Source organism: Artemia sp. Qi Xiang Cuo, chromosome 3 (genome assembly GCF_049724085.1).
Source record: "Artemia sp. Qi Xiang Cuo chromosome 3, ASM4972408v1, whole genome shotgun sequence".
NCBI classification, from domain to species: domain Eukaryota; kingdom Metazoa; phylum Arthropoda; class Branchiopoda; order Anostraca; family Artemiidae; genus Artemia; species Artemia sp. Qi Xiang Cuo.
The window spans coordinates 7,987,007-8,014,594 of NC_142796.1; the positions used below are offsets into that span (position 1 = coordinate 7,987,007).

Below are 27,588 nucleotides of genomic sequence, written 5' to 3' on the forward strand. Positions count from 1 at the left end.
AGGTGGGGAATAAGCGAATATACAAACAAAAAATGAGTGAGACATAAATGCATATAAATTAAAAGGAACACTAAGAAAGTGTCAATAATCCAACTACAGTAAGTCAATAAAAGAGTTAAAAAATAAAACCGGTCAAGAAGGGGGGGGGACAAAAAAGAGGAGAAAAAGAAACTATTGGGACATTTTATTCATTTTTTCTGCAATAAAGGGGACAAAAGTTCTTTTGTATCTCGAAGTAACGCAGCGAATGGGGGACAAAACAGGGATGGGCTCAGAAACAGTTCGAGGCGGCCGTAATCTAGATGGGGAGTGACGTTTGGGAAAAATACTTGCCGTCCGAGGGTTTGTTATTGCATTTTTTGCAAAACGGAGGCACAAATTATTTCTTCGTCTCTCGAGGGTCTCTAGTTTTGAAATATTTAACAAATACAAATATGGTATCTTGCCCTCTTTAAAAATAATTCTTAGAGCTCTCTTTTGGACATTTTCAATTTTTTGTGTTGCTTCAGTTGAGACTAGTTGAGAGGCCAGGATGCCACACAGGACAAGCATGCTCTAATATGGGACGCACAAAAGAAATGTATACTTGTAGTAAATGTGATTGGGGGCAACTAAATTTATAAATTATGTTTGAAACATTGTATAAAACAATGTTTCAAATTTAGACAGCCAGGTTAGGTACTTATCTAGACACTTATCCGTTCAACATAGCACAGGAAAGAAAAGTATCCTGCAACGCCAAAAGTAAACATGGTGTAAGAATTTTAAGATTTCAAACCAAAGCTTGCTGAACGGCAACGTCAATTTATTTAGCTAAATAGAAAATTGCAAAAATCTATGGTATAAATGCAGTTAGCAGGAAATGACACCATTTGATGACTTCTTTTACTTGATCAACTCGGTTTTGCTTGGTGAAGAGCCGGTAAGACAAAATAAGAAAAATTTCTCCTTTTAGAGCATTCTCCACAGTCCTACCAGGTAATGATAAATATGTAAGACTGTGGCCCTGTGCTATCCTACGGAAAGGTTAGCCTATAGACTACATCATTGAACACTACTCTCTTTATAAGCATTTTAGCTCATTTAATGTGCAAAATCATTTTGACAATTGTGAGTTTCATCAAAAAAAGTGTATACTGACAAAACCAAAGTGTAAAATAAAACCTGGTAGGCTATATATTTTTGCGATCTTGCTGATATTCTAGATTTTGAAAATACTGTTTCTCTGACAATGAGGATTTTGAGGTCATAAGGAGATTTACTTCATGATATGCAACATAGGCCTAATCCTAGTTTACATATTTTCCAGAGGGAGAACCTTTATCATCACTTCTTTCACTGTTGTATAATTTTTTTTAATAAATTGTGACAGATTTTACTGCATTTATCTGTTTTCAAATAGTCTGGAAAGCTAGAAAAAGGAAATGATAACTGAAAATTAAGGGAAAATGTTGTTTTGTCAAAATTTCAATAGATATAGGCCTAGACCTGTCATGTAGGCCAATTTCAGGATCCTCTAGGGGGAGAAGGAGTGGAGGTAGGTACATCAAAATACCTTCCCAGGACATACTTTAGCCTGTAGACCCATCCCTGAAAGTTGCATTTTCCTAACCTAACTGCTTTACAATATAGCCAAAAGTAGCTAAAGTATAATTTTACCCAATTTTCAAGACTTAGAGAACAGATGTAGGCTAAATATTGAAAAATTGGAAAACTAGGGAAATAGTGAGGATAAAGGTTCTCCCCCTGAAAAATATGTTAGCTAGGATTGTTTTCCATATTGTGAAGTAAGAATTGCTTTCTTAACATATCTCCTTATTTACTGGAATTGTCATACACTTATACCATTTTGTTCACACTTTTGATAGTTTATTCTATGATATGTATTAATAAGTGATGTTTTATTGGTCCTGTTTTCTTAAATTCTTAGTTTAATATCTTTACTGACAACTCAAACTGTTTTGGTTGCTTATCTGCAAAATCATCATTTTGGGAAATTTTTTAATTTTGTAGTAAATTAAAGAGAGGTCAAAGGACCTTAATGGTGGTCTGCATACCTTCCTAGTTAGAAGAAGAAGAACCTTTTGGTGGAATATTTTATTGCCTTATGCATTAAATTCAGCTTATTCCATAACTTAGTAATCATAGCACAACCAGCTGACTTCTCTGAGAATTGCTCCAAGGGTACACCTATCCAGGGTATCTATGCTGATAAAACTTTGACTGCTAAAGATTTAGGCCTACATCTTGAACAATACTATAATGTCACTCAAAGAGGCCTCAAATGAGTAAATGTTCAGTAGTTCATATAATTGACCTACAAATAAAGTGAACATACCAGTAGATACCATTTTTTATGCTCTTTCTGAATATAATAGTTGTTTTCTTGTAAATGTAGTTTTAAGCCTTTTTGGACCCTTGAAAATGATTATTTCATTTTATGGTTTTCTGGTACAAAAATGGTTAAAACATTGGTTTTCAAGTTACTATTTCATTATAAAATCCATTTTGTTAAGGTTATATAATTTTGCAAGCATTGATTTGTCACAATTAAGCCAGATAAAAAAATTCAAGCAATTTCTTCATTTTTCCATCCATGGTGTTTCTTGTGTTGGCTTGGATATTTTTCAATATATAGATGATTCAACAGTTTTTAAGCAGCCTAACAGAATAAGAAGAAAACATAGTGGAATTGTTTTGAATTTTTTATTTAACTTAATCTAAAGATGTACTGAACAATTTCAAAATCCTCATCATCCCAAGTTGGATTTTGTCACAGTTTTGCTGCTTTGAGAGTTTATTATCTGCCTAGGTGCATATGTATTAAAAAAGGCTAAAATACCTATTAATCCACCTAGTTAGATAGTGCTACTGCAATTTAAGAGAATTAATTATTTGGCTAGTTGGATATTATTACCAAAATGCTTTTAGAATATATATATATCTGCCTGTATCAGAAAGGCTAGTAAGATACATTATTATCCATCTTGCTAGAAATTCATGCTGTAATCATTATTTACTTCTTATCCAACTAGTTGGATATTTCATTTTTGAATATTAAAGAAGTATAAAATCCACAGAGATAGGATATAAGTACTTAAATATGTAGAGATTTTTTATCCTTAAGTATGTTTTATTTATGAATTCTTAGATGCAAACAGAGCCTTTCAAAAAGGAAGGGAGGGGGGCATCTGAATCAGCTCTCCTGGGCACTTTAGGTGGAGGGGTATTGCAGCTGAGGATTGTCCACTTTGGTCAGATTTTTCACTTTGATTTGGCTTTTTTTTTGCTTATACTTGAGTTGGGAGGGAGGCACTGTAAATAACATTTTGTTGGGTGCCACCAACCCTTAAAACACCTTGTAAAAATTTGTTAGATACAGCAATGACTTTATTGAATAATTGTAGAAACCCAAGTCACTAGAATAGAAAGATAAGTTTGAATGTTACATTTTTCCTCCTTTCCAAAACCAATGGACAGGTATAAAAATACTTTGGTAACATTAATGCTACTTGGGAATAATTCACATTTCCTTTTATAATCTCACTTCACTTTACTTATAAGAAGGTGCTAGGCTCACTTCTTCTCTTTTTTTTGCACAATTAATGGGGCATCCTTTACAAGGATTTATCTACAATGTCTTGCTAACTGGGACTAATAATATATTAAAACTTCACTTATAATCTTACTTCACCTTGCACTAAAAGCACTCCACTCATTTTCTTTATACTCATTTGACTTTTGGTACTTAGAGGTTAAGCTTCATCACAGGCTTCACATAACAACCTGAGTGGATTGAGTGAAAAGAATTCTGCAAATCTGAATGGACAGCAAGATTGGTGCTGGTTATGGGTATTGGTGTGTGGAAGGCTAGCTGGACTGGTATTGTGGGCAGCTTGATTCAGGGGTTCTGGATGGAAATGTGGCTGCTATAAGTTGATTTATGGATGGAGACACAATAGAAATGCCTGGTGTGTTTGATAGTGATGCAAGATTTTCAAGAAATGGGCATGCAATGGGCTCAGTCTGCAGAGTTCTTGCTGGTTTACTAGTAGAAAGTGGTCTGTTTACCTGGTGAAGAACTTTTATGTGTTTCTTATTCCAGCAATATGTTCCCCCATCATTTGTCTCAATTATGTATGATTGAGGATTAGTGTCTGCTTTCTTAATTACACCAGTTGCCCATGCTTTGTCATGGATTTGGGCTTGGACTGCTTGTCCAGCCTGTAGGGGATTCAGCTTCTTTGAGTTTCTATCATGATATTTCTTTTGGCATGTTTGTTGCTTATTTCTATGTTTTCTGAATTTGCCATGATGGACTGTATCATGAAAGAATTGTGGGGAGAGAAGTTTCCTTGTGCATGGAAGAATTGATATCAAGTTTCTGCACATTAGTAGCTGGACTGGTGATGCAAAACTATTGATAGGAGTGCTCCTGTATTCAAGTAAGGCCAAATTATGATCCCCTCTAGCTACCTCAGTTTTTACAAGGATACCTTTAACTGTCTGTACTGATCTTTCTGCCAAGCCATTTGATTGAGGGTAAGTTGGTGATGATGTCTTGTGTTCTATTTCCCAGTCTTTTACAAATTTCTGAAACAGTTCTGAGGTGAATTGGGGGTCATTATCAGATACAAGTATGCATGGGATTCCATGTCTTGCAAAATGCCTCTTCAGACATGATGTGATATGGGGGGTGTGTGCATGGTGCCCAACTCTGTTGAGCTCAATAAACCAGCTGTAATAATCAACTGTTATAAGATACTGTTCTCTGTTATCATAGGCAGCACAATCACGCTGCCTAAGTAAAGAACAATATTGGCACAATGTATTATTTATTTTTTGTTTTATTCTTCTAGACCAGGGCACTTTGTATCAAAGGAGTTATCATAGAAACTTTGAAAAGGGCTCATTCAATTGGAAATTGGGAGTGGCTTGTGCCTTTTTTTTATAGTGGAAAGTGATTGGAAGGCAACTAACACCCCTTCCATGCCCACCATTTCCCCAAACACATCCAATCAAAATTTTCAGATAGCCATTTTGTTCAGCATAGTTGGAAGTTCTAGAAATTATGTCTTTGAGTCTGACAACCCCCTGTCCGCCCTCAGGGCAAGGGTTGTAAGTTATGCCCTGGGGGTATATAAGGTTTTTGTAGAAAGCTTTGTTGTAGAAGCTTCAAAAAGAGCTCAACAAACATTTCAGGGTGGGAGGGGGGTCAACCCCCCCCCTCTGAGTACAGCCTTGCTTTTAATAATTGTAGATTTTGGATGAGTGGCTTGGTTTTGGAATTCAGATTTTGGCTTTTTAATTTTTTATTTTACCTGTTTGTTATTTTTGATTGTTTTCCATGTTGTTTGGTTTCTGGGTTTGCTTTCTATTTTGCTTTGTTTGGACAATGTGAACATGTTTCCTTTTAAATTTTTAGCATTTGTTTTGGTTCCTCCCTTTCTTCTTTCCCTATTCCCCTAGCAATCCAAAATATACTCTGTGCTATTCACAAAACTAAACACAACTAATAGTAAAAGTCTTATTTTATAATATGCATCAAGTTTCTTTTAATCATGTTTTATCCTCTTTTACATTTTCATCCATGCTTTTACATCATTTTTGATAGCATGATTTTGCTTGAATTTGTAATATCTTGCTGACAACATTTCAAAAATGGCATAGTTTGCAATATATTTGGTATCTATTTTTATAAATGTTTAAAAAATCATGTTTTCTTTGTACATCTGCTAAAAAAAGGAATATATATGGCATATGGCAAAACCATTGCAGACTCTGCCATTGTGGAAATAATATTTAACAAGTTTTTTGTGGATTCTATCATCTGTAAATTCACTGATTTGTAGAGTGTTTTTCCAGTTTGTTGGCATCCCAACCATCCCTAGTGCTAAGATATAGCCTATGGTCATATTGCAAATTTTGATGGTTTATATTATTTTTTGTACTTGTTTTACTTCAACAGCTGGTTCATAATCCAAAATTGACTCAAAACAGCAGACTGCATTTAGCCTTGTGCTGCATCCAGGAACTAGGGCAAGGGGCTTTAATGCAGTTGTGCTAGAAAAAAATTTTGGAAATCAGTTGAATAGAAGTCTTTTAGTTCATAAATTCTCCAAGGGTAATTTTTGTTTTTGTAATTCTCCATAATTTTGGTTTGATTCTGTTTTTCTTAGATTCTAAGTTTTGAAAATATTTTAAAATGGTTGGAGTATGATCTTAACCATATTGAAATTGAGGCTGAGGTTGATTGATACTGGGATCTATTTCTGGATTTACTGAAGACACAAGGAGTAAAGTGTTTTTCTTGAGCTCCATTGGCTGTTAAGGTCTTTCCATTTTACCACACATATAAGGCTCAGAGCACTGTTTTTTGTCTGCATTTGTGCTTCAAATATTTCTGAAATGGGTACTTAGTGGCCAGAATTTGTTTAACCAAATGCAGTCCAAAGCAATCGCATTGGCCTTCAGACAGGGGTTCAAAAAGTACCAAAAAAGTAATTAATTAGGATATGAAATAAACGTCTTTGGAATGGTTGAGCTTCCCTTTTGTTAAAGTCTAAATTTTTTTAGTTGAAACCCCAGTAGTTTACAAAGGAATGTGAAAATAATATGGTTTGCTCAGTGCATAAATGCTACGCAAAATATTACTACTCAGTCACCTAAAACAAAATTTAAAAAACGGCTAACATAAACCAAAAATTGGATTTGTTTTTGCTGATTGTTAAATAAAAAAAACAAGTTTTTTATCTGAAAGTAAGGAGTGACATTAAAACTTAAAACAAACAGAAAATTATTCTGTATATGAAGGGGGCTGTCCCCTCCTCAATACCTTGCTCTTTACGCTAAAGTTTTTTATTGTTTTAAAAAGGAAAGTTGTGTGACAGAGTTAAATTTTAGCATAAAGAGCGATGTGTTGAGAAGGGGACAGCCCCTTTCATATAGGGAATAATTTCTGTTTGTTTTAAGTTTTAATGTTGCTCCTTACTTTCAGTTAAAAAACTTGTTTTTTTTTATTTAATTTCTGAATGTTCTTGAGTTAATGCAGCTTTCATTTTGGCTTACCGTACACACATTAAATATCATAAGTTAAATAAAAATTCTAAATAAATTTTAAATGAAGAGGCTACATCCATTTTGGGGTTTTAGCAAATAATTTCCATAAAATAATAAAATAAACAACAAAAGCAGCATTAAAAATAACAACAGTAGCTTTGCTAAAACAAGCTGTAGCTCGACTGCAGTTCTTGAAAAAATTACTAACGGAACTAAAGAAGATGAAACAAGCTAAAAAATAAAATGATTGAAATAAAAAAAAGAAAAAACAAGTTTAAAAGGGTAAAATTAAGTGACCATAACAAAATACTAGAATTTTTGTCATCCCACTTATTTAGTACTATGTCAATTGTTGTTAAAATAATCAAAAAGTAAAAAAAAAATAATACAAAACAAACTACTGCACTAAAAACGAGTAAAAAGGAACAAAAATAATGGTAAATTAGACTAAAAGGGAAGCAAGATTTTTGGCTATCTCACTTATTTAGCAGAATGACTAATATTAAAATAATGATCAACAATACAAGTGATAACCTCTAAAATAAAAAGTCCTTACACTATTGTTGCATAAAAACAAAATGTCAGCAAACTGCTTCTTTCAACATCTTGCTTTCATAATTAATCAATAAACTGGCATGACAAAGCATTAGCAGGACAGAATAAAATGTGGAGCACATTTTATTCTGTTTGCATCTTTATTAATATTTATCAAGCAAATAAAACTAATGATACAAAAATACTTCCACAGACAATCACCATTATGCTTCAAAACATTGTAATACATCTCTTCCCCTTTCCTTGAAGTAGCAGTCCCCAGGTTTAGCGACAATGAATTTGGAAAACAGCTCTTCAAATTTCAGTCACAACCAAGTTTCAACATATCCCAAGTCAGGTTACTTATTTACTCTCTCCTAAGCATACACATGGGTATAGGCCTAGGACCCCAGCTATACATAAGGAAACATGCTGAAAAAATAATACTATCTTCATAATATGCGGAACAATCCTAGTTAACACATTTTGGAGGAGGATAACCTTTGTCTTTGCTTCTTTCCCTGTTGTACAATTTGAGGCAAATGGTGATAAATTAGGTAAGGTTAGATGGCGTTTGGGCGCTTGTTTATAAACGCTTTTCAAGACTTAGAGAATAGACACAAATATTTAGAAGTGTGATAGAAAAGCTAGAAATACAGGGAAAGAAGTGAAGATAAATTTTAACCCCCTGAAAATATCTTAACTAGGATTATTCTGCATACTATGAAGTAAGAATTGTTTTCTTAACAAGTTCCTTCTGTATAGCTGGGGTCCTAGGCTTATACCTACACATGTATATGCTCAATGGAATCACCAAAAAAAAAAAAAAAAAAATAAAAAATACAACAGAATAAATAAAACATATATATACATAGATAAAATATACAGCTACAACCTAATTCTGCCAAATTCGGAATTTAGGAAACACTTAACAGGAAATGAACCAAACAACAAAAAACCGATTTTTTATTTTGTTGTAAAATAGAACAGAAGTTCATGAAGACCAAGAAATTTTTTTTGCTAATTATTAAATTATTCTAAAAAATGTTTAATTATTTTAATATTATATTAAGATTTATACATATTATAATTATAGTATATATATATATATATATATATATATATATATATATATATATAATATATATATATATATATATATATATATATATATATATATAAATATATATATATATTATATTAATAATATATACTATATTATTTATCTAGTAATATTAATTATATTATAATTAATTATAAAAAAATAATTTGGAAATTCACTATTTAAATCATTAGAAGGAATGGCAATTACAGTTTACATCAAAATTCAATACCATATAGTAATCGTATCTCTGAGTTGAGGGGTAAGAAATGGTGAAATAAACCAAGTAGCCTACATTGCAACCAGACAGAGGCTCAAATTCTGGATTAAGGAAGCCTAGATCCTTTGTTTTACTGTTTCCAAACAATCCTCACAATCTTTCACTTTCTTTTACTTAATATATAACATACAGGGGGTTGTTCTAGGGGCAAGTGCCTAAGATGGTCAAAAGTTGCACTAACTACAGGATCGAAGGGGAAGAAATACCGATGTACCAGGGTGTGGCGATGTTTTTTCGGTGTATCCCCCCTCCCCCGAAAAAATACTAAGTCTTTATCCATCTTTGATAACATCACTACTGCATTTTCTTTTTTAAGTTTTGCAGTCTCCCAAATAGGACGAAACAAAATCTTTCCCATGAGAGCCTTTCTAAAAAAAAATAGCAATTGACCTTAATTGATGTATTTTATCACTAGAACCACATAATTTCATAAGCAATTGAATAATATATATTAAATCAATTTAATAAGCTTTATTTATGCATATATATGAGCATTTTATTTGTTTTTACTGACTACAGCCTTGTAACAACCTTCCTCCCTTTCCCCAGCCCCCAGGTTGAGTAACAGTGCTCAGCTTAGTCTAATTCCCATTGCAATTACTTTCAGCCACAAATGTGTTCAACAACAGTCAACAAACACTAGCCAATGGAAAACACTTAAAACTGATAGCCACAATCTTCTCTCAGTGTTGGCAACTGTAAAATAAAGAAAAACGAAATCAGAAACCAATTAATTGAAAAAAAAAATACATAATAAAATGTGGAACTAAGACACATAAATGTAATACAAATTCTCATAGTTTGTGAATGATGGTCAATTGCTTTAATCTATTCGGATGATTTCTATGATTGAGAATCTATTAAAATTTGTGTCCGATACAATGCCATCTGTAGAAGCATTGAAGTTGCTTCTGGCGCGGGAGCTGAACTCACTATTCTCTGGCAAGAAGCTGCGTTAGATTAGTTTGTTTTATGTAAATACACAAAATGTATGAAGCACCCGGTACAGTGGTGTCAATTAGAGAGGGGGCTTGTGCCCCCAGACTTTTTTACCCCCTCTACATTTTGAAAATACCCTTTTTAAAGGGATATTTCCATTGAAAAATACCTATCTTTGGTTTTCTAATTGAAAAAAGAGACAAAATTGCGCCCTCGTAGATTTTGAAAAATATATCTTGTCCCCTCTAGATTTTTGTGAATTGACACCACTAACTATAGAGCTTCAACTCTTGAACAATAGGTACACCTGGTGATCTATTAATAGCTTACTATGGTATATAAGATAATGTATTTATTTTCAAATTACTATCACAATCCCAGGAGGGCCTAAATCGAATGTCAGGGTTAATAAATAAAAACAAGACAAAGAAAAAAGCATAAAAGACAACAAAAACTAAGACTGGCACAAGAATGGCAAGACTAAATTTCTCAGAATATAAATACATGCATTAATCATTATTTAAACTGAGATTGGTCATAGCATGTTAAAAAGTAAAAAAACAAGTAAAACTAAAAACGGAAGGAAGAAGCTTTATGGATTATATTTTTAACACAAATACACCAAGTGATTTAAAGGCGGACAATTCTAAACGGAAGGAGGAAGCTTTATGGATTATATTTTTAACACAAATACACCAAGTGATTTAAAGGCGAACAATTCTAAACGGAAGGAGGGATCTTTATGGATTATATTTTTAACACAGATACACCAAGTGATTTAAAGGCGGACAATTCTAAACGGAAGGAGGAAGCTTTATGGATTATATTTTTAACGCAGATACACCAAGTGATTTAAAGGCGGACACAGAGATTTCAGGAGGGATAGTATTACGAAAATGGGGTGGAAATTTATGGAAACAAATTGCCATTGTCATGGATTTAGAAGGGTTTACTCTCATGCCCAGTTTCAAGGCATCTTGTGCAATGTCATTGAGGATGGCCATAGGGTCCTTCATTAAATTTCTATAACAAGTTTCAACAGGCATAAGGTCACTGAAGATTTTCTGTCTGTCAGGAATTTCATTAACCATACTGTTAATTCTGACTAAGAAAAGGAGGGGGTCAAGGGTAGTACCTTGGGGTGCTCCAATGTAGACGGGAAGAGGCTTAGAATAATGATTCAGGTATTTAACTACTCGTGAATTATTTCATAAGAAGGAGGCAACCTATTTCACCAGGGAATAATTGATATCAAATTTAGTGACAAGCTTTTCAACTAATATATGGTGATGAAAAAGGGTCAAATACTTTTTAGTGGAAGTGGATTTAAGATTCCCCAATCGCCTCAAATTGGTAAGAGGTTGGATTTGTTTCTTAAGCCAGTCTGCAAGGAATCCTTTGTACAGTTTCAAGATTAAAGGAGCAAGAGAAATGGGGCAAACACCGTAGCAGTAGCACCGTAGCACCGTTGCTTCAAAACCAGGCTTTCCATCTTTTTTTTTTTTTTTTTAAGGAATCATGACAAGGGCACCGGCAGAAAATTTTCCAGGGGGGGGGGGCAAACACCAAAATATCAGTTGGTGGCTGGGTCACAAGGAATATATTTTGAATAGGTATATTTTTAAATACTTTTAAGAAAAAAACTCTCAAATAAAAAGAGCAATTAAATTGCCTGGAAAATGAAACAAAGTAAAATAAATTTTAAACCGCAAGGATTCCTAGCGAAGGGATAAATTTGTTTAATCAATAATACATATGATTAATATGCATTTAATCTTAAAAAAAAAAAAAATCAAACTCAAACCGAAATTACAGAAAGATTGCTTTGGTAGATTATAACAGATGTAGACTTGTCTTTTTGCAATTTTCTACACCTTAGAATAGTTTACAGAAGTAGTAGAAATACTCAATAAAATCATCTTTCCTGTGCACATACCACGTTTTGATTTCATAACGGCCATGTAATATGTACCTCTTTCATAACAGGACAATTTTTCCCCTCGAACTTAAATCGCTTATACATTCAGACATTAAAATAAAATAGAATATGACAATTGCTACACCGGCAGTATTGGCTTTGTATGCTGATTCTAAATATTCAAAATTCGTTCAGTTTATTAATACCAACCCAAAACCAAAAATCTGAGAAAATTTGCCTTATTTTTGTAAAAAGGGACCCCCCCCCCCCGCCGCCAAAGAAAGCAATTGAGCCTTTTGAAAATCTCTTTATTAGATACATCATATCAGAGAACCCTACCGTAGAAGTTTCAAATCTTCAAAATGTGGAATTTCCCTTTTTTTCAGAAGAAACATCGTCGATGCATGTTTATTTGTTGTTGTTTTTCAGGGATGATGTAACAAACTAAAGTTTCAAAATAATGTGGAGGAAACATGTTCAAACGTAAATTTCATGCTCTTCTTCAAGAGACCGTATTGATTTGGCCAGGGGAAAGTCTTGTTTTCTTGCCATTTTAGAGCACAAAACTATGACTTTACCCCAAAGAGGATGAATTTGCAATAAATTTAAAATTCTGAGAAGCTAATTTATTTAAAAGTATGAACAACTATATTTTAGGCTTTCTAGTTGTAAAAGAAGTGACGCCACGCGATGGCAGTGCTGGATTCAACCTAGTTGATTTGCTTTATTTGTAATGAAATTAGGCTACGTTTGGCGATCTGTAATTGTGAATCAGCTATAATGAGGGGGGTGAGTCATTGTTTAGGTGGGGGTAGGGTAGACTCCCAACATAATTACATTTTAATGGATAAACTGCTTACTCTTCACGAGGCTTCAGATAAATGTTGAAAGAGGTAGGGGGGAGTAGGAATTAATTAAATTCTTTCTCTATACAATAAAAATGTTACACTCCCATTTCTACCAGCACAGATGTGGAAAAGGCAAGGCAGGTCATCATCAGCCCCGCCAGGAAATTTCTTTGGGGTGGAAATACTGCAAGGAACTTAGTTTTTAGCACTTTTAAGTGGCGTTTTTTCTTTTTCTATTTATATAAAGTACTTCAATGTATTTAAACATATATATGTGATTGGTGTGATGTAGATATATGTGTAATTTTTTTAATAATTATTTTTTCCATTTTTATATACTTTAACTTTGATTGACATACTTTTTTTGATTGCCTTTAGAAAAATATTTTTCTCTAGGCTTCATTAAATAAAAAAAAAGTTTTTTCAACTGAAAGTGAGGAGCAATATTAAAAATTAAACGAACAAAAACTATTACTCATTTGAGGGGAGCTGCCCCCTCCTCAATACCTCGCTCTTCACGCTACAATTGTTTGGCACTTTGAAAAAAGTTACTTATTGTTCTAATTAAACGACCCTTGTGTTTCAAGTGTGTTTTTTAAAGAATAGGGACAAAATTTAAAATTTAGCGTAAAGAGCGAGGTGTTGTGGAGGGGACCTCCCTCCTTATATACGTAATAATTTCGGTTCGTTTTAATTTTTAATGTTGCTTCTTACTTTCAGTCGAAAAACCTTGTTTTTTTATTTGATTTCTGATCGTTTTTCAATAACGCCAGGATACCTGGCTCCCCCTCGATGGAAATATCCCCCTCCCCACAGAAATATCCACTGGGCAATTCAATCCTGGCAAAAATTTACCCCCGGACAATTACCCTTAACATCTGCATGCCTAAAATTAAAACGGCAAAGAAAAAGCAAGACATCTAAAGAAATTTCGTATAAGAATTCTGGCAAATTCACCAACTGTAAAATTTCTCCTGAAAGGTTTAACCCCCCCCCCGGTAACTTCCCTTTCCATGGAAAATTTTCCCCGTGTAAAATCCTCCCCAGCAGAAAATTCTTCCTCCCATCCCCACCCAAAAAATGTATACATATTCCCAATAACAAATAAAACAACGGGTAAATTTTATAACTTAAAAAAACCTTTCCCCAGGGGCTGTAGGGGGTCATTTTATCTCTAAAGACATAGTTATTGGGTCATTAAACTATGCCGAAGACAAAACCTATCTCAAAATTTTTATCAGACGATTCTGGGAAAAGGTGGCGTGGGAGGGGGCCTAGTTGCCCTCCAATTATTTTGGTCACTTAAAAAGGGAACTAGAACCTTTCATTTCAATTAGAATCATCCCTCTCTCGACGGTCTAGAACCCACTGGGTCGATACACTCACCCCTGGGAAGAAAACAAACAAACAAATACACGCATCTGTGATCTTTCTTCTGGGAAAAATTACAAAATTCCACGTTTTTGCAGATATGAACTTGAAACCTATATAGTAGGGTTCTTTGATACGCTGAATCTGAGCGTGTGATTTTCATTAAAATCCTATGACTTTGAGGGGTTTTCCCCCCTTTTTTTATAATGTCGGACAAATTTTCCCAGGCTTGTAGCTTTTGATTGGTCAAACTAAACTTAATGAAACTTATATATTTGGAACCATCATATTAGACCTTTACCATGAACTGTTTGATCAAACAGTTCGTGGTAACGAACTGTAAGTAAGGAGCGATGCGGCTCAATGGTAACTGAAACTCTAAAAAACGGAATTTTGGTACCAATAGATATATCAAAAGAATCAGATTTTAATTCTGATTTCAAATATATAAGTTTCATCAAATTTAATTTTACCCATCAAAAGTTACGCTCCTGAGAAAATTTGACTGATTTTCCAAAAAAGGGGGAAAGACCCCTTTAAAAGTTATTGAACCTTAATGAAAATCACACCATCATATTCCGCGTATCAGAGAACCCTACTGTAGAGGTTTCAAGCTCCTATTTACAAAATTAGAACATTTTCCATTTTTTGCCAGAAGAAAGATCACGGGTGCGTCTTTATTTGTTTTTTTTTTGTTTTTTTTCCAGGGGTGAACTTATCGACCCAGTAGTTCTAGAATATTGTAATAGGGCTCATTGGAACGGAAATTAAAAATTCTAGTGCCCTTTTTAAGTGACCAAAAAATGGAGGGCAACTAGGCCCCCTCCCACGCTCATTTTTTTCTCAAAGTCACCCAATTAAAATTTTGAGATAGCCATTTTATTTAGCATAGTCGAAAATCTAATAAATATGTCTTTTACGATGACTTAATCCCCCACAGTTCCCAGGGGAAGGGCTGCAAGTTATGAACTTTGCCCATTGCTTGCACATTGTACTGATTATTAGGAAGTATACAGACATTTTCAGGAAGAATTTTTTTTGGTGGGGGGAGGGGGGCTGGAGGAGGGGGTTTACTCGGGAGAATCTTTCCGTGGATGATGTTTCTTTGGGGTACAGTTTAAAAAACTTGTTTTTTTTATTTAATTACTTATCAAAATCCAAACAAAGATCATTGACATATTGATTGTTTTTTCTGCGTTACCAAAAGTACTGTATTCGTAAAACTTTACAGTTTCATGAAATATAATTAAACAAATAGAAAAGGGTTTTCAGCTTAAGTAAGGAACAATTTTAAAACTTAAAATAAATATAAATTACTCTGTATATAGGGTGGACTGCCCCCTTCTCAACACCTTGTTCATTAAACAAAAGTATTTTTAGTGCTTTTTAAAAATCTTATCTTTCCAATTGTAAATTTTCTAAAAAAACGGAAATTAAAAGCCAAACTTGGCACTAAAGAGTAAGGAGCTAAGAAGGAGACAGCCCGCTTCATATGAAGAATAATCTTTTCAGATACGTTTCAAATCTGTTTCTTGCTTTCAGTTTAAATGATCTTTTTTTATTTAATTTCTGTATGTTTTCCAAATCAAACCTAGGCCGAACCAAGATATAATTTGAGGTAACTGTCCCTTATATCCTGGTTAATTGCTTTTAAAATGTGTAAATCGATAATTGTACGTCCTACGTTTAAATTTTCAATTTCAATTTTGGATAAAATTTGAATATACATAAAAAATTAGCGATGAATAGTAATTTTGGTAAGAAATTCTTATTAATATTACTACAAAAGAATTTCGGTTGGAAGAAAAGGAGGATTATTGTTCGTATGGATGGAAATTCTGTGAGAATTTTGATCTTTTACATAACTGAAGCCATAACAACCTCTATAATAGGATTGTCTTATCGATAAATACATCACATATATCTACATCACACAAATCACATATATATGTTTAAATACATTGAAGTACTTTATATAAATAGAAAAAGAAAAAACTATCCCTCCTGAAATCTCCGTGTCCGCGTTTAAATCACTTGGCGTATCTGTGTTAAAAATATAATCCATAAAGCTTCCTCCTTCCGTTTAGAATTGTTCGCCTTTAAATCACTTGGTGTATCTGTGTTAAAAATATAATCCATATAGCTTCCTCCTTCCTCCTTCCGTTTAGAATTGTCCTCCTTTAAATCACTTGGTATATTTGTGTTAAAAATATAATCCATAAAGCTTCTTCCTTCCGTTTTTCATGTCATTTCTAAATAAATCTTTTATATTTTTTTTTATGTAGTTTTACTTGTTTTTTTACTTTTTAACATGCTATGACCAATCTCAGTTTAAATAATGATTAATGCATGGATTTATATTCTGAGAAATTTAGTCTTGCCATTCTTGTGCCAGTCTTAGTTTGTGTTGCCTTTTATGCTTTTTTCTTTGTCTTGTTTTTATTTATTGATCCTGACATTCGAATTAGGCCCTCCTGGGATTGTGATAGTAATTTGAAAATAAATACATTATCTTATATACCATAGTAAGCTATTAATAGATCACCAGGTGTACCTATTGTTCAAGAGTTGAAGCTCTATAGTTAGTGGTGTCAATTCACAAAAATCTAGAGGGGACAAGATATATTTTTCAAAATCTACGAGGGCGCAATTTTGTCTCTTTTCAATTAGAAAACCAAAGATAGGTATTTTTCAATGGAAATATCCCTTTAAAAAGGGTATTTTCAAAATGTAGAGGGGGTAAAAAAGTCTGGGGGCACAAGCCCCCTCTCTAATTGACACCACTGTACCGGGTGCTTCATACATTTTGTGTATTTACATAAAACAAACTAATCTAATGCAGCTTCTTGCCAGAGAATAGTGAGTTCAGCTCCCGCACCAGAAGCAACTTCAATGCTTCTACAGATGGCATTGTATCGGACACAAATTTTAATAGATTCTCAATCATAGAAATCATCCGAATAGATTAAAGCAATTGACCATCATTCACAAACTATGAGAATTTGTATTACATTTATGCTTGTATACATTTTTGTGTCTTAGTTCCACATTTTATTATGTATTTTTTTTTTCAATTAATTGGTTTCTGATTTCGTTTTTCTTTATTTTACAGTTGCCAACACTGAGAGAAGATTGTGGCTATCAGTTTTAAGTGTTTTCCATTGGCTATTGTTTGTTGACTGTTGTTGAACACATTTGTGGCTGAAAGTAATTGCAATGGGAATTAGACTAAGCTGAGCACTGTTACTCAACCTGGGGGCTGGGGAAAGGGAGGAAGGTTGTTACAAGGCTGTAGTCAGTAAAAACAAATAAAATGCTCATATATATGCATAAATAAAGCTTATTAAATTGATTTAATATATATTATTCAATTGCTTATGAAATTATGTGGTTCTAGTGATAAAATACATCAATTAAGGTCAATTGCTATTTTTTTTTAGAAAGGCTCTCATGGGAAAGATTTTGTTTCGTCCTATTTGGGAGACTGCAAAACTTAAAAAAGAAAATGCAGTAGTGATGTTATCAAAGATGGATAAAGACTTAGTATTTTTTCGGGGGAGGGGGTATACACCGAAAAAACATCGCCACACCCTGGTACATCGGTATTTCTTCCCCTTCGATCCTGTAGTTAGTGCAACTTTTGACCATCTTAGGCACTTGCCCCTAGAACAACCCCCTGTATGTTATATATTAAGTAAAAGAAAGTGAAAGATTGTGAGGATTGTTTGGAAACATTAAAACAAAGAATCTAGGCTTCCTTAATCCAGAATTTGAGCCTCTGTCTGGTTGCAATGTAGGCTACTTAGTTTATTTCACCATTTCTTACCCCTCAACTCAGAGATACGATTACTATATGGTATTGAATTTTGATGTAAACTGTAATTGCCATTCCTTCTATTGATTTAAATAGTGAATTTCCAAATTATTTTGTTATAATTAATTATAATATAATTAATATTACTAGATAAATAATATAGTATATATTATTTATATAATATATATATATATATATATATATATATATATATATATATATATATATATATATATATATATATATATATATATATATATATATATATATATATATATATATATATATATATATATATATATATATATATATATATATATATATATATATATATATATATATATATATATATATACTGCGATTATAATATGTATAAATCTTAATATAATATTAAAATAATTAAAAATTTTTTAGAATAATTTAATAATTAGCAAAAAACTTTTCTTGGTCTTCACGAACTTCTGTTCTATTTTACAACAAAATAAAAAAAATCGGTTTTTTGTTGTTTGGTTCATTTCGTGTTAAGTGTTTCCTAAATTCCGAATTTGGCAGAATTAGGTTGTAGCTGTATATTTTATCTATGTATATATATGTTTTATTTATTCTGTTTTAATTTTTTTTTTTTTTTTTTGGTGATTCCATTGAGCATATAAATGTGTAGGTATAAGCCTAGGACCCCAGCTATAAAGAAGGAACTTGTTAAGAAAACAAATCTTAATTCAAAATATGCACAATAATCCTAGTTAAGATATTTACAGGGGGTTAAAATTTATCTTCACTTCTTTCCCTGTATTTCTAGCTTTTCTATCACAATTCTAAATATTTGTGTCTATTCTCTAAGTCTTGAAAAGCGTTTATAAACAAGCGCCCAAACGCCATCTAACCTTACCTAATTTATCACCATTGGCCTCAAATTGTACAACAGGGAAAGAAGCAAAGACAAAGGTTATCCTCCTCCAAAATGTGTTAACTAGGATTGTTCCGCATATTATGAAGATAGTATTATTTTTTCAGCATGTTTCCTTATGTATAGATGCGGTCCTAGGCCTATACCCATGTGTATGCTTAGGAGAGTAAATAAGTAACCTGACTTGGGATATGTTGAAACTCGGTTGTGACTGAAACTTGAAGAGCTGTTTTCCAAATTCATTGTCGCTAAACCTGGGGACTGCTACTTCAAGGAAAGGGGAAGAGATGTATTACAATGTTTTGAAGCATAATGGTGATTGTCTGTGGAAGTATTTTTGTATCATTAGTTTTATTTGCTTGATAAATATTAATAAAGATGCAAACAGAATAAAATGTGCTCCACATTTTATTCTGTCCTGCTAATGCTTTGTCGTGCCTGTTTATTGATTAATTATGAAAGCAAGATGTTGAAAGAAGCAGTTTGCTGACATTTTGTTTTTATGCAACAATAGTGTAAGGACTTTTTATTTTAGAGGTTATCACTTGTATTGTTGATCATTATTTTAATATTAGTCATTCTGCTAAATAAGTGAGATAACCAAAAATCTTGCTTCCCTTTTAGTCTAATTTACCATTTTTTTTTGTTCCTTTTTACTCGTTTTTAGTGTAGTCGTTTGATTTGTATTTTTTTTTTTTACTTTTTCATTATTTTAACAACATTTGACATAGTACAAAATAAGTGGGATTACAAAAATTCTAAGATTTTGTTATGGTTACTTAATAAACCTAACCTAACCAAAAATCTTGCTTCTCTTTTAGTCTAATTTACCATTTTTTGTTCCGTTTTACTCGTTTTTAGTGTAGTCGTTTGATTTGTATTTTTTTTTTTTTTACTTTTTCATCATTTTAACAACATTTGACATAGTACTAAATAAGTGGGATGACAAAAATTTTAGTATTTTGTTATGGTCACTTAATAAACCTAACCTAACCAAAAATCTTGCTTCTCTTTTAGTCTAATTTACCATTTTTTTTTCCTTTTTACTCGTTTTTAGTGTAGTCGTTTGATTTGTATTTTTTTTTTTACTTTTTCATTATTTTAACAAAATTTGACATATTACTAAATAAGTGGGATGACAAAAAATCTAGTATTTTTTTATGGTCACTTAATAAACCTAACCTAGCCAAAAATCTCGCTTATCTTTTATTACAATTTACCATTTTTTTTTCATTTTTACTCTTTTTTAGTTTTGTTGTTTGAATTTTTTTTTTATTTTTTTTTTTTACTTTTTAATTATTTTAAAAACATTTGACATAGTACTAAATAAGTGGGATTAAAAAAAATCTAGTATTTTGTTATGGTCACTTGATAAACCAAACCTAACCAAAAATCTCGCTTCTCTTTTAGTCCAATTTACCATTTTTTGTTCCTTTTTACTCGTTTTTTGTTTTTTTTTTTTATTTTTTTTTTTTTGTTTTTTTTTTTTACTTTTTCATTATTTTAACAACATTTTACATATTACTAAATAATTGTGATGACAAAAATTCTAGTATTTTGTTATGGTCACTTAATAAACCTAACCTAGCCAAAAATCTCGCTTCTCTTTTAGTACAATTTACCATTTTTTGTTCCTTTTTACTCGTTTTTAGTGTAGTCGTTTGATTTTTTTTTTTTTTTTTACTTTTTCATTATTTTAACAACATTTTACATAGTAATAAATAATTGGAATTACAAGAAATATATTATTTTGTTATGGTCACTTAATAAACCTAACCTAGCCAAAAATCTCGCTTCTCTTTTAGTCCAATTTACCATTTTTTGTTCCTTTTTACTCGTTTTTAGTGTAGTTGTTTGATTTTTTTTTTCATTATTTTAACAACATTTGACATAGTACTAAATAAGTGGGATGACAAAAATTATAATATTTTTTTATTGTAACTTAATAAACCTAACCTAACCAAAAATCTCGCTTCTCTTTTAGTCTAATTTACCATTTTTTGTTCCTTTTTACTCGTTTTTAGTGTAGTCGTTTGATTTGTATTTTTTTTTTACTTTTAATTATTTTAAAAACAATTTACATATTACTAAAAAAGTTGGATGACAAAAATTCTAAGATTTTGTTATGTTACTTAATAAACCTAACCTAACCAAAAATCTTGCTTCTCTTGTAGTCTAATTTACCATTTTTTGTTCCTTTTTACTCGTTTTTAGTGTAGTCGTTTGATTTTTATTTTTTTTTTTAATTTTTAATTATTTTAAAAACATTTTAAAAAGTAATAAATAATTGGGATTACAAAAAATATAGTATTTTGTTATTGTCACTTAATAAACCTAACCTAGCCAAAAATCTCGCTTCTCTTTTAGTCTAATTTATCATTTTTTGTTCCTTTTTACTCGTTTTTAGTGTAGTTGTTTGATTTTTTTTTTTTTTTTTTTTTTTACTTTTTCATTATTTTAACAACATTTTAAATATTAAAAAATAAGTGTGATTAAAAAAATTATAGTATTTTTTTATGGTCACTTAATAAACCTAACCTAGCCAAAAATCTCGCTTCTCTTTTAGTCTAATTTCCCATTTTTTGTTCCTTTTTACTCGTTTTTAGTGTAGTTGTTTGATTTTTTTTTTTTTTCATTATTTTAACAACATTTTACATAGTACTAAATAAGTGGGATGACAAAAATTCTAGTATTTTTTTATTGTAACTTAATAAACCTAAACTAACCAAAAATCTCGCTTCTCTTTTAGTCTAATTTACCATTTTTTGTTCCTTTTTACTCTTTTTTAGTGTAGTCGTGTGTTTTTTATTTTTTTTTTTTACTTTTTCATTATTTTAACAAAAATTGACATAGTAATAAATAATTTGGATTAAAAAAAATATAATATTTTGTTATGTTACTTAATAAACCTAACCTAACCAAAAATCTTGCTTCTCTTTTAGTCTAATTTACCATTTTTTGTTCCTTTTTACTCGTTTTTAGTGTAGTCGTTTGATTTGTATTTTTTGTTTTTACTTTTTAATTATTTTAACAACATTTGACATAGTACTAAATAAGTGGGATGACAATAATTCTAGTATTTTGTTATGGTCACTTAATAAACCTAACCTACCCAAAAATCTCGCTTCTCTTTTAGTCTAATTTACCATTTTTTGTTCCTTTTTACTCTTTTTTAGTGTAGTCGTTTTATTTTTTTTATTTTTTTTTTTACTTTTTCATTATTTTAAAAAAATTTTAAATAGTAATAAATAAGTGGGATGACAAAAATTCTAGTATTTTGTTATGGTCACTTAATAAACCTAACCTAACCAAAAATCTCGCTTCTCTTTTAGTCTAATTTACCATTTTTTGTTCCTTTTTACTCGTTTTTAGTGTAGTTGTTTGTTTTGTTTTTTTTTTACTTTTTCATTATTTTAACAAAAATTGACATATTAATAAATAAGTGGAATTACAAAAATTCTATTATTTTGTTATGGTCACTTAATAAACCTAACCTAGCCAAAAATCTCGCTTCTCTTTTAGTCTAATTTACCATTTTTTGTTCCTTTTTACTCTTTTTTTGTTTAGTTTTTTTATTTTTTTTATTTTTTTTTTTTACTTTTTCATTATTTTAACAACATTTTAAATAGTAATAAATAATTGGGATGACAAAAATTATATTATTTTGTTATGGTAACTTAATAAACCTAACCAAAAATCTTGCTTCTCTTTTAGTCTAATTTACCATTTTTTGTTCCTTTTTACTCGTTTTTAGTGTAGTCGTTTGATTTGTTTTTTTTTTTTACTGTTTCATTATTTTAACAACATTTGACATAGTAATAAATAAGTGGGATGACAAAAATTCTAGGATTTTGTTATGGTCACTTAATAAACCTAACCTAACCAAAAATATCGATTCTATTGTAGTCTAATTTACCATTTTTTGTTCCTTTTTACTCGTTTTTAGTGTAGTCGTTTGATTTGTATTTTTTTTTACTTTTTCATTATTTTAACAACATTTGACATATTAATAAATAAGTGGAATGACAAAAATTCTAGTATTTTGTTATGGTCACTTAATAAACCTAACCTAACCAAAAATCTTGCTTCTCTTGTTGTCTAATTTACCATTTTTTTTCCTTTTTACTCGTTTTTAGTGTAGTCGTTTGATTTGTATTTTTTTTTTACTTTTTCATCAATTTAACAACATTTGACATAGTACTAAATACGTGGGATGACAAAAATTATAGTATTTTGTTATGGTCACTTAATAAACCTAACCTAACCAAAAATCTCGCTTCTCTTGTAGTCTAATTTACCATTTTTTTTTGTTCCTTTTTACTCGTTTTTTGTGTAGTCGTTTGATTTTTATTTTTTGTTTTTACTTTTTCATTATTTTAAAAAAATTTTACAAATTACTAAATAATTGGGATGACAAGAATTATAGTATTTTGTTATGGTCACTTAATAAACCTAACCTAACCAAAAATCTTGCTTCTCTTTTAGTCTAATTTACCATTTTTTGTTACGTTTTACTCGTTTTTAGTGTAGTCGTTTTTTTTTTATTTTTTTTTTACTTTTTCATCATTTTAAAAACATTTTAAATATTACTAAATACGTTGAATGACAAAAATTATAATATTTTTTTATGTTCACTTAATAAAACTAACCTAACCAAAAATCTTGCTTATCTTTTATTCTAATTTACCATTTTTTGTTCCTTTTTACTCGTTTTTAGTTTAGTCGTGTGATTTGTATTTTTTTTTTTTTTACTTTTTCATTATTTTAACAACATTTGACATAGTACTAAATAAGGGGAATGACAAAAATTCTAGTATTTTGTTATGGTCACTTAATAAAACTATCCTAACCAAAAATCTTGCTTCTCTTTTAGTCTAATTTACCATTTTTTGTTCCGTTTTACTCGGTTTTAGTGTAGTCGTGTTATGTTTATTTTTTTTTTTTACTTTTTCATCATTTTAACAACATTTGACATAGTACTAAATAAGTGGAATGACAAAAATTCTAGTATTTTGTTATGGTCACTTAATAAACCTATCCTAACCAAAAATCTTGCTTCTCTTTTAGTCTAATTTACCATTTTTTTTTCCGTTTTACTCGTTTTTAGTGTAGTCGTTTGATTTGTATTTTTTATTTTTTTTACTTTTTAATCATTTTAACAACATTTTACATAGTAATAAATAAGTGGGATGACAAAAATTATAGTATTTTGTTATGGTCACTTAATTTTACCCTTTTAAACTTGTTTTTTCTTTTTTTTATTTCAATCATTTTATTTTTTAGCTTGTCTTATCTTCTTTAGTTGCGTTAGTAATATTTTCAAGAACCGCAGTCGAGTTACAGCTTGTTTTTGCAAAGCTACTGTTGTTATTTTTAATACTGTTTTTGTTGTTATTTTAATATTTTATTTTTGTTATTTTAATTTATTATTATATGGAAATTATTTGCGGGAAACCCAAAATAGGTGTGGCCTCTTCATTTAAAATTTATTTTAGAATTTTTATTTAACTTATGATATTTAATGTGTGTTCGGTAGTACATTGTAGCTATTGCTGCATTCATGATACTTATTGGTATAATTTAACTATTAGAGGGAATCTTTTTGCAATATCAAGAAGGCTTTTTGGGCCCAAAATTATGCAAAATAGCCATATTACAATCTGGTTAATTGTTTTAGTCGCTTAATGTAACTGTATAAATTATTTTTTACTTGTTTTATATTTCAATTATCTAATTTGTTCTTTTTGTAACGTATTTTATTCATTTTCAGACTATTGAAGATTTCATTCTCTTAGTTGGAACATTTGTTGCCTTTGTAGCCTTCATCTTATGGTGTTGTTTCCCTGTATCGCCAAAAGAAGCCACAAATCCCCCACCAGAAGATAAATATTCTCAATACAAGAAAACTGACCATTATTCTAATGGCTGAAATAAAATTTTGTGTATTGAACCTGTGGTGGAGCTCATTGTGGTATTGGAGGAGAAGGAATATTTAATGTTTACTATTTCATTGTCTAGTCAGTTTCGAGGATACTCTTGTAAGATGTGTTATGTGTTTTGTGGTTTATTACCTTTTTTTATTTGGCAGCTAAATAGATATTTTCTTTAATTATTGTTTTGTTTTAATTAATAGTAATAATTTAATGAAAAAAAAAGGCATAAATATCTTAGTTTTCTGCTTAATGAGAAAATAGAAAACATATCAAGTCAATGAAAACTATCAAGTTCTTTCTTGAATCAATCCATATCAGGGCTGTTTTCTATAGATGGAGGGTGACTATCCCACCTGCTGATGACCCAACTGAAGAAGGCCCATTTTCCTGTGTCCTTGAAGAAGCGTCTACTGTTCAGTTTAAACTGATGGGCCCATAGACTTGATGTACTGAACTGTAGAATGTCTGCGGGTGTAATGCTATCGTGAAAGGTTTCTTTGAAAATCTTGGAAGTTTCAATCATATTGCCATGATAAAAACGGCAAGCCAAAGTTGGTAGTAGGAGCGTTATTATAAGGGTGGCAAGAAAAAGTTCGGAAGAACTTTTTTATTCTATGTAGTACGCGTTCAACCGTTCCACGTTCATACTCCAGGATTGGCCTTACTAGGGCCTTGTACAGCGTGCGTAGTATTTCCTTGTCGAGAAACTTGAATGTTCTATGGAGGATTCCCGCTATCATCAACACCTTTTGTAAATAGAGAAATTATCAGGAGCATCAATTGGATGGAGGGGGGGGGTATATTTAAATCAATTTTACCTAGATTTTGAAATATGCCTTTAACTGTATTTTTGTTGAAAATAAATGAAAAAAAAACCTGCAAAATTGTCCTCTTCCTAGATTTCGAAAAACATATTTTATTTATCTTCATTTAAAAGAAAAATCTTTTAACATTTTAGATTCAGACATTGAGTGAAATAATATAGTTAAGCCTTATCATTTCAGGTTTACATCTGAAAACTTTGATTAGTAAACATAAGTAAACATAAGTACCTGAAAAACATTTACAGTTCTTTGCCAAAAGTACTGTCTACAACTCTTATAGAATAAAACTTCAAAAGAACGTGACGTTCACGTCAAACATAATTCCTTTTAAAAAAAAATACATGAAAAAGGTCAACACTTAATTAGAATGTCAAAAATAAAAACAAAATAGAAAACAATAAAATTGATGAAAATGGATAAAAAATATGATGAGTCAAAACTTAGTTAAAAAGTCAAACAGAAAAAAAATAAATAGATAACAATAAAATTAAAGACTAATTTTTATGGTTATTATATAACTCTACAAAACTCGGAAAAAAGTCTTGCGATATCTTTCATGTTTAGCGGGAATGGGAGTCAGTTTGGGGACTTTAGGGGATTGTATGCGGGACGGTCTGTTGCAGGCGGGAAAGTAAGGTTTGGGGATGATGGAACGTAATCGAGGAACAGACAGGGTCTTATTACCGAAACGAAGGCATGAACTTACCTAGTAGATAATGATATGGAATTTTCCCTTCACCGTTTATGATTTTAAGTGCTCGTTTTTGGACATTTTCAATCTTATAAATATGCTCTGAAGAAAGACCAAAATGCCACACTGGACAAGAAAACTCCAGTATTGGCCGAATAAAGAACAATAAAGTTGGAGAAGATCCTTAGGGGGGCAACAAATGTCTTAGAAGGGAAACCAAAGGGGAAGCTTGTTTCAGGATGTTTTGATCATGGGCATCCCACTTCAAGTCAGCAGTAATTGTCACCCCAAGTAGTTTAATGCATGTGACAGCGATTTTGGGAGGACTGGGGTTTGTGAAAGAGGGGGTGATTTTAAAAATTTACTCTCATAACTGACGATTTATCAGCATTAACTTTCATCTTGGAGAAAGAAGCATCCTGCATGGCATCGTCAAGTTATGTCACAGTTGCGGTTTTAATATTTCGTCGACAAACCTCAAGTGCAGACATATCATACTTATACATCCATCGCTCTGTGTGGTCAATCACGATGCTTGTAATCATTACAAGGAATAAGATGGGACCCGTAGGGTTCCCTGGGGTACCCCACAAAAGATAGGAATGAGATCGGAATAAACCTCTTTATGTTTATGCACTTGGAAACGATTTGTTAAAAAGGAGGCAACAATTTTAATTTGAAAGGGATTCACTTGAAACCCGTCAGCAGTTTATTTAAGAGGATATTGTAGTCAATTAGGTTGAACGTTTTCTGGAGATCAATTAATAAAAGATCAACCAAGTATCAGGGTTTCAAGGTTTTTAAGAACGGTGTCAAGAAGACTAACAAGATAGTGTGAAGTAGTTGTCTCCTTCAGATTTTCAAATTGTTGTAAGTCAATAAGTTCAAGAATCTCTGCCTTTAACCAATTAGCTAAGAAACCCTCATACATTTTTGAAAGAACTGGGGTTAAAGTGATTGGTTGAACTCCAGTAAAATCATTCATGCCTCCCTTGTCTTGGATCGGAGTAATAAAGCCCAGCTTCCAACACGAAAGGTAACATCCGGAAATACTAATATCATTAAAAATACTAACACGGGGTATTGATAGTTTATCAGGGAATGCTTTTATTAGATCAATGGGACAAATACTAGTTTTTTCAGTTTCTGTATTTTTTCTATTATCTCCTTCCCTGAAATTTTTCGCGATTTTATCTTTTGGAGTTTCAGGGATTAGCTAGTTTTCCGAGAGAGGGGGGAACGTTTGCACAATCCTAGCTAGATATTTATTAAACCCACTGGCTGTCTGTTCAGGCGGTTCATCCAAAAGAAAATCAATGTTCTTGCACGACCGAACCCCTATTTCTCTCACTTTCTTAAACCATTGCT

General features: G+C 31.3%; 1 protein-coding gene across 2 annotated transcripts in view; it reads left to right on the plus strand.

Moving 5' to 3' along the window:
* The first annotated feature begins 807 nt into the window (after positions 1 to 807).
* LOC148953716 (uncharacterized) overlaps positions 808 to 27,588 on the plus strand; it is a 30,021-nt gene continuing 3,240 nt past the window's right edge. The window contains exons 1-2 of one of the 2 annotated variants that reach the window (XR_016141547.1): positions 808 to 922; positions 24,543 to 24,810. Coding sequence is in view for 1 of the 2 variants with exons in the window: in XM_089086789.1 (XP_088942915.1) it covers positions 863 to 922; positions 24,543 to 24,701 (219 nt within the window). In the remaining variant the exon portion in view is untranslated. Of the gene's footprint in view, positions 923 to 24,542; positions 24,879 to 27,588 lie in introns of those variants that run through there. The other variant, XM_089086789.1, reaches the window with a different exon arrangement.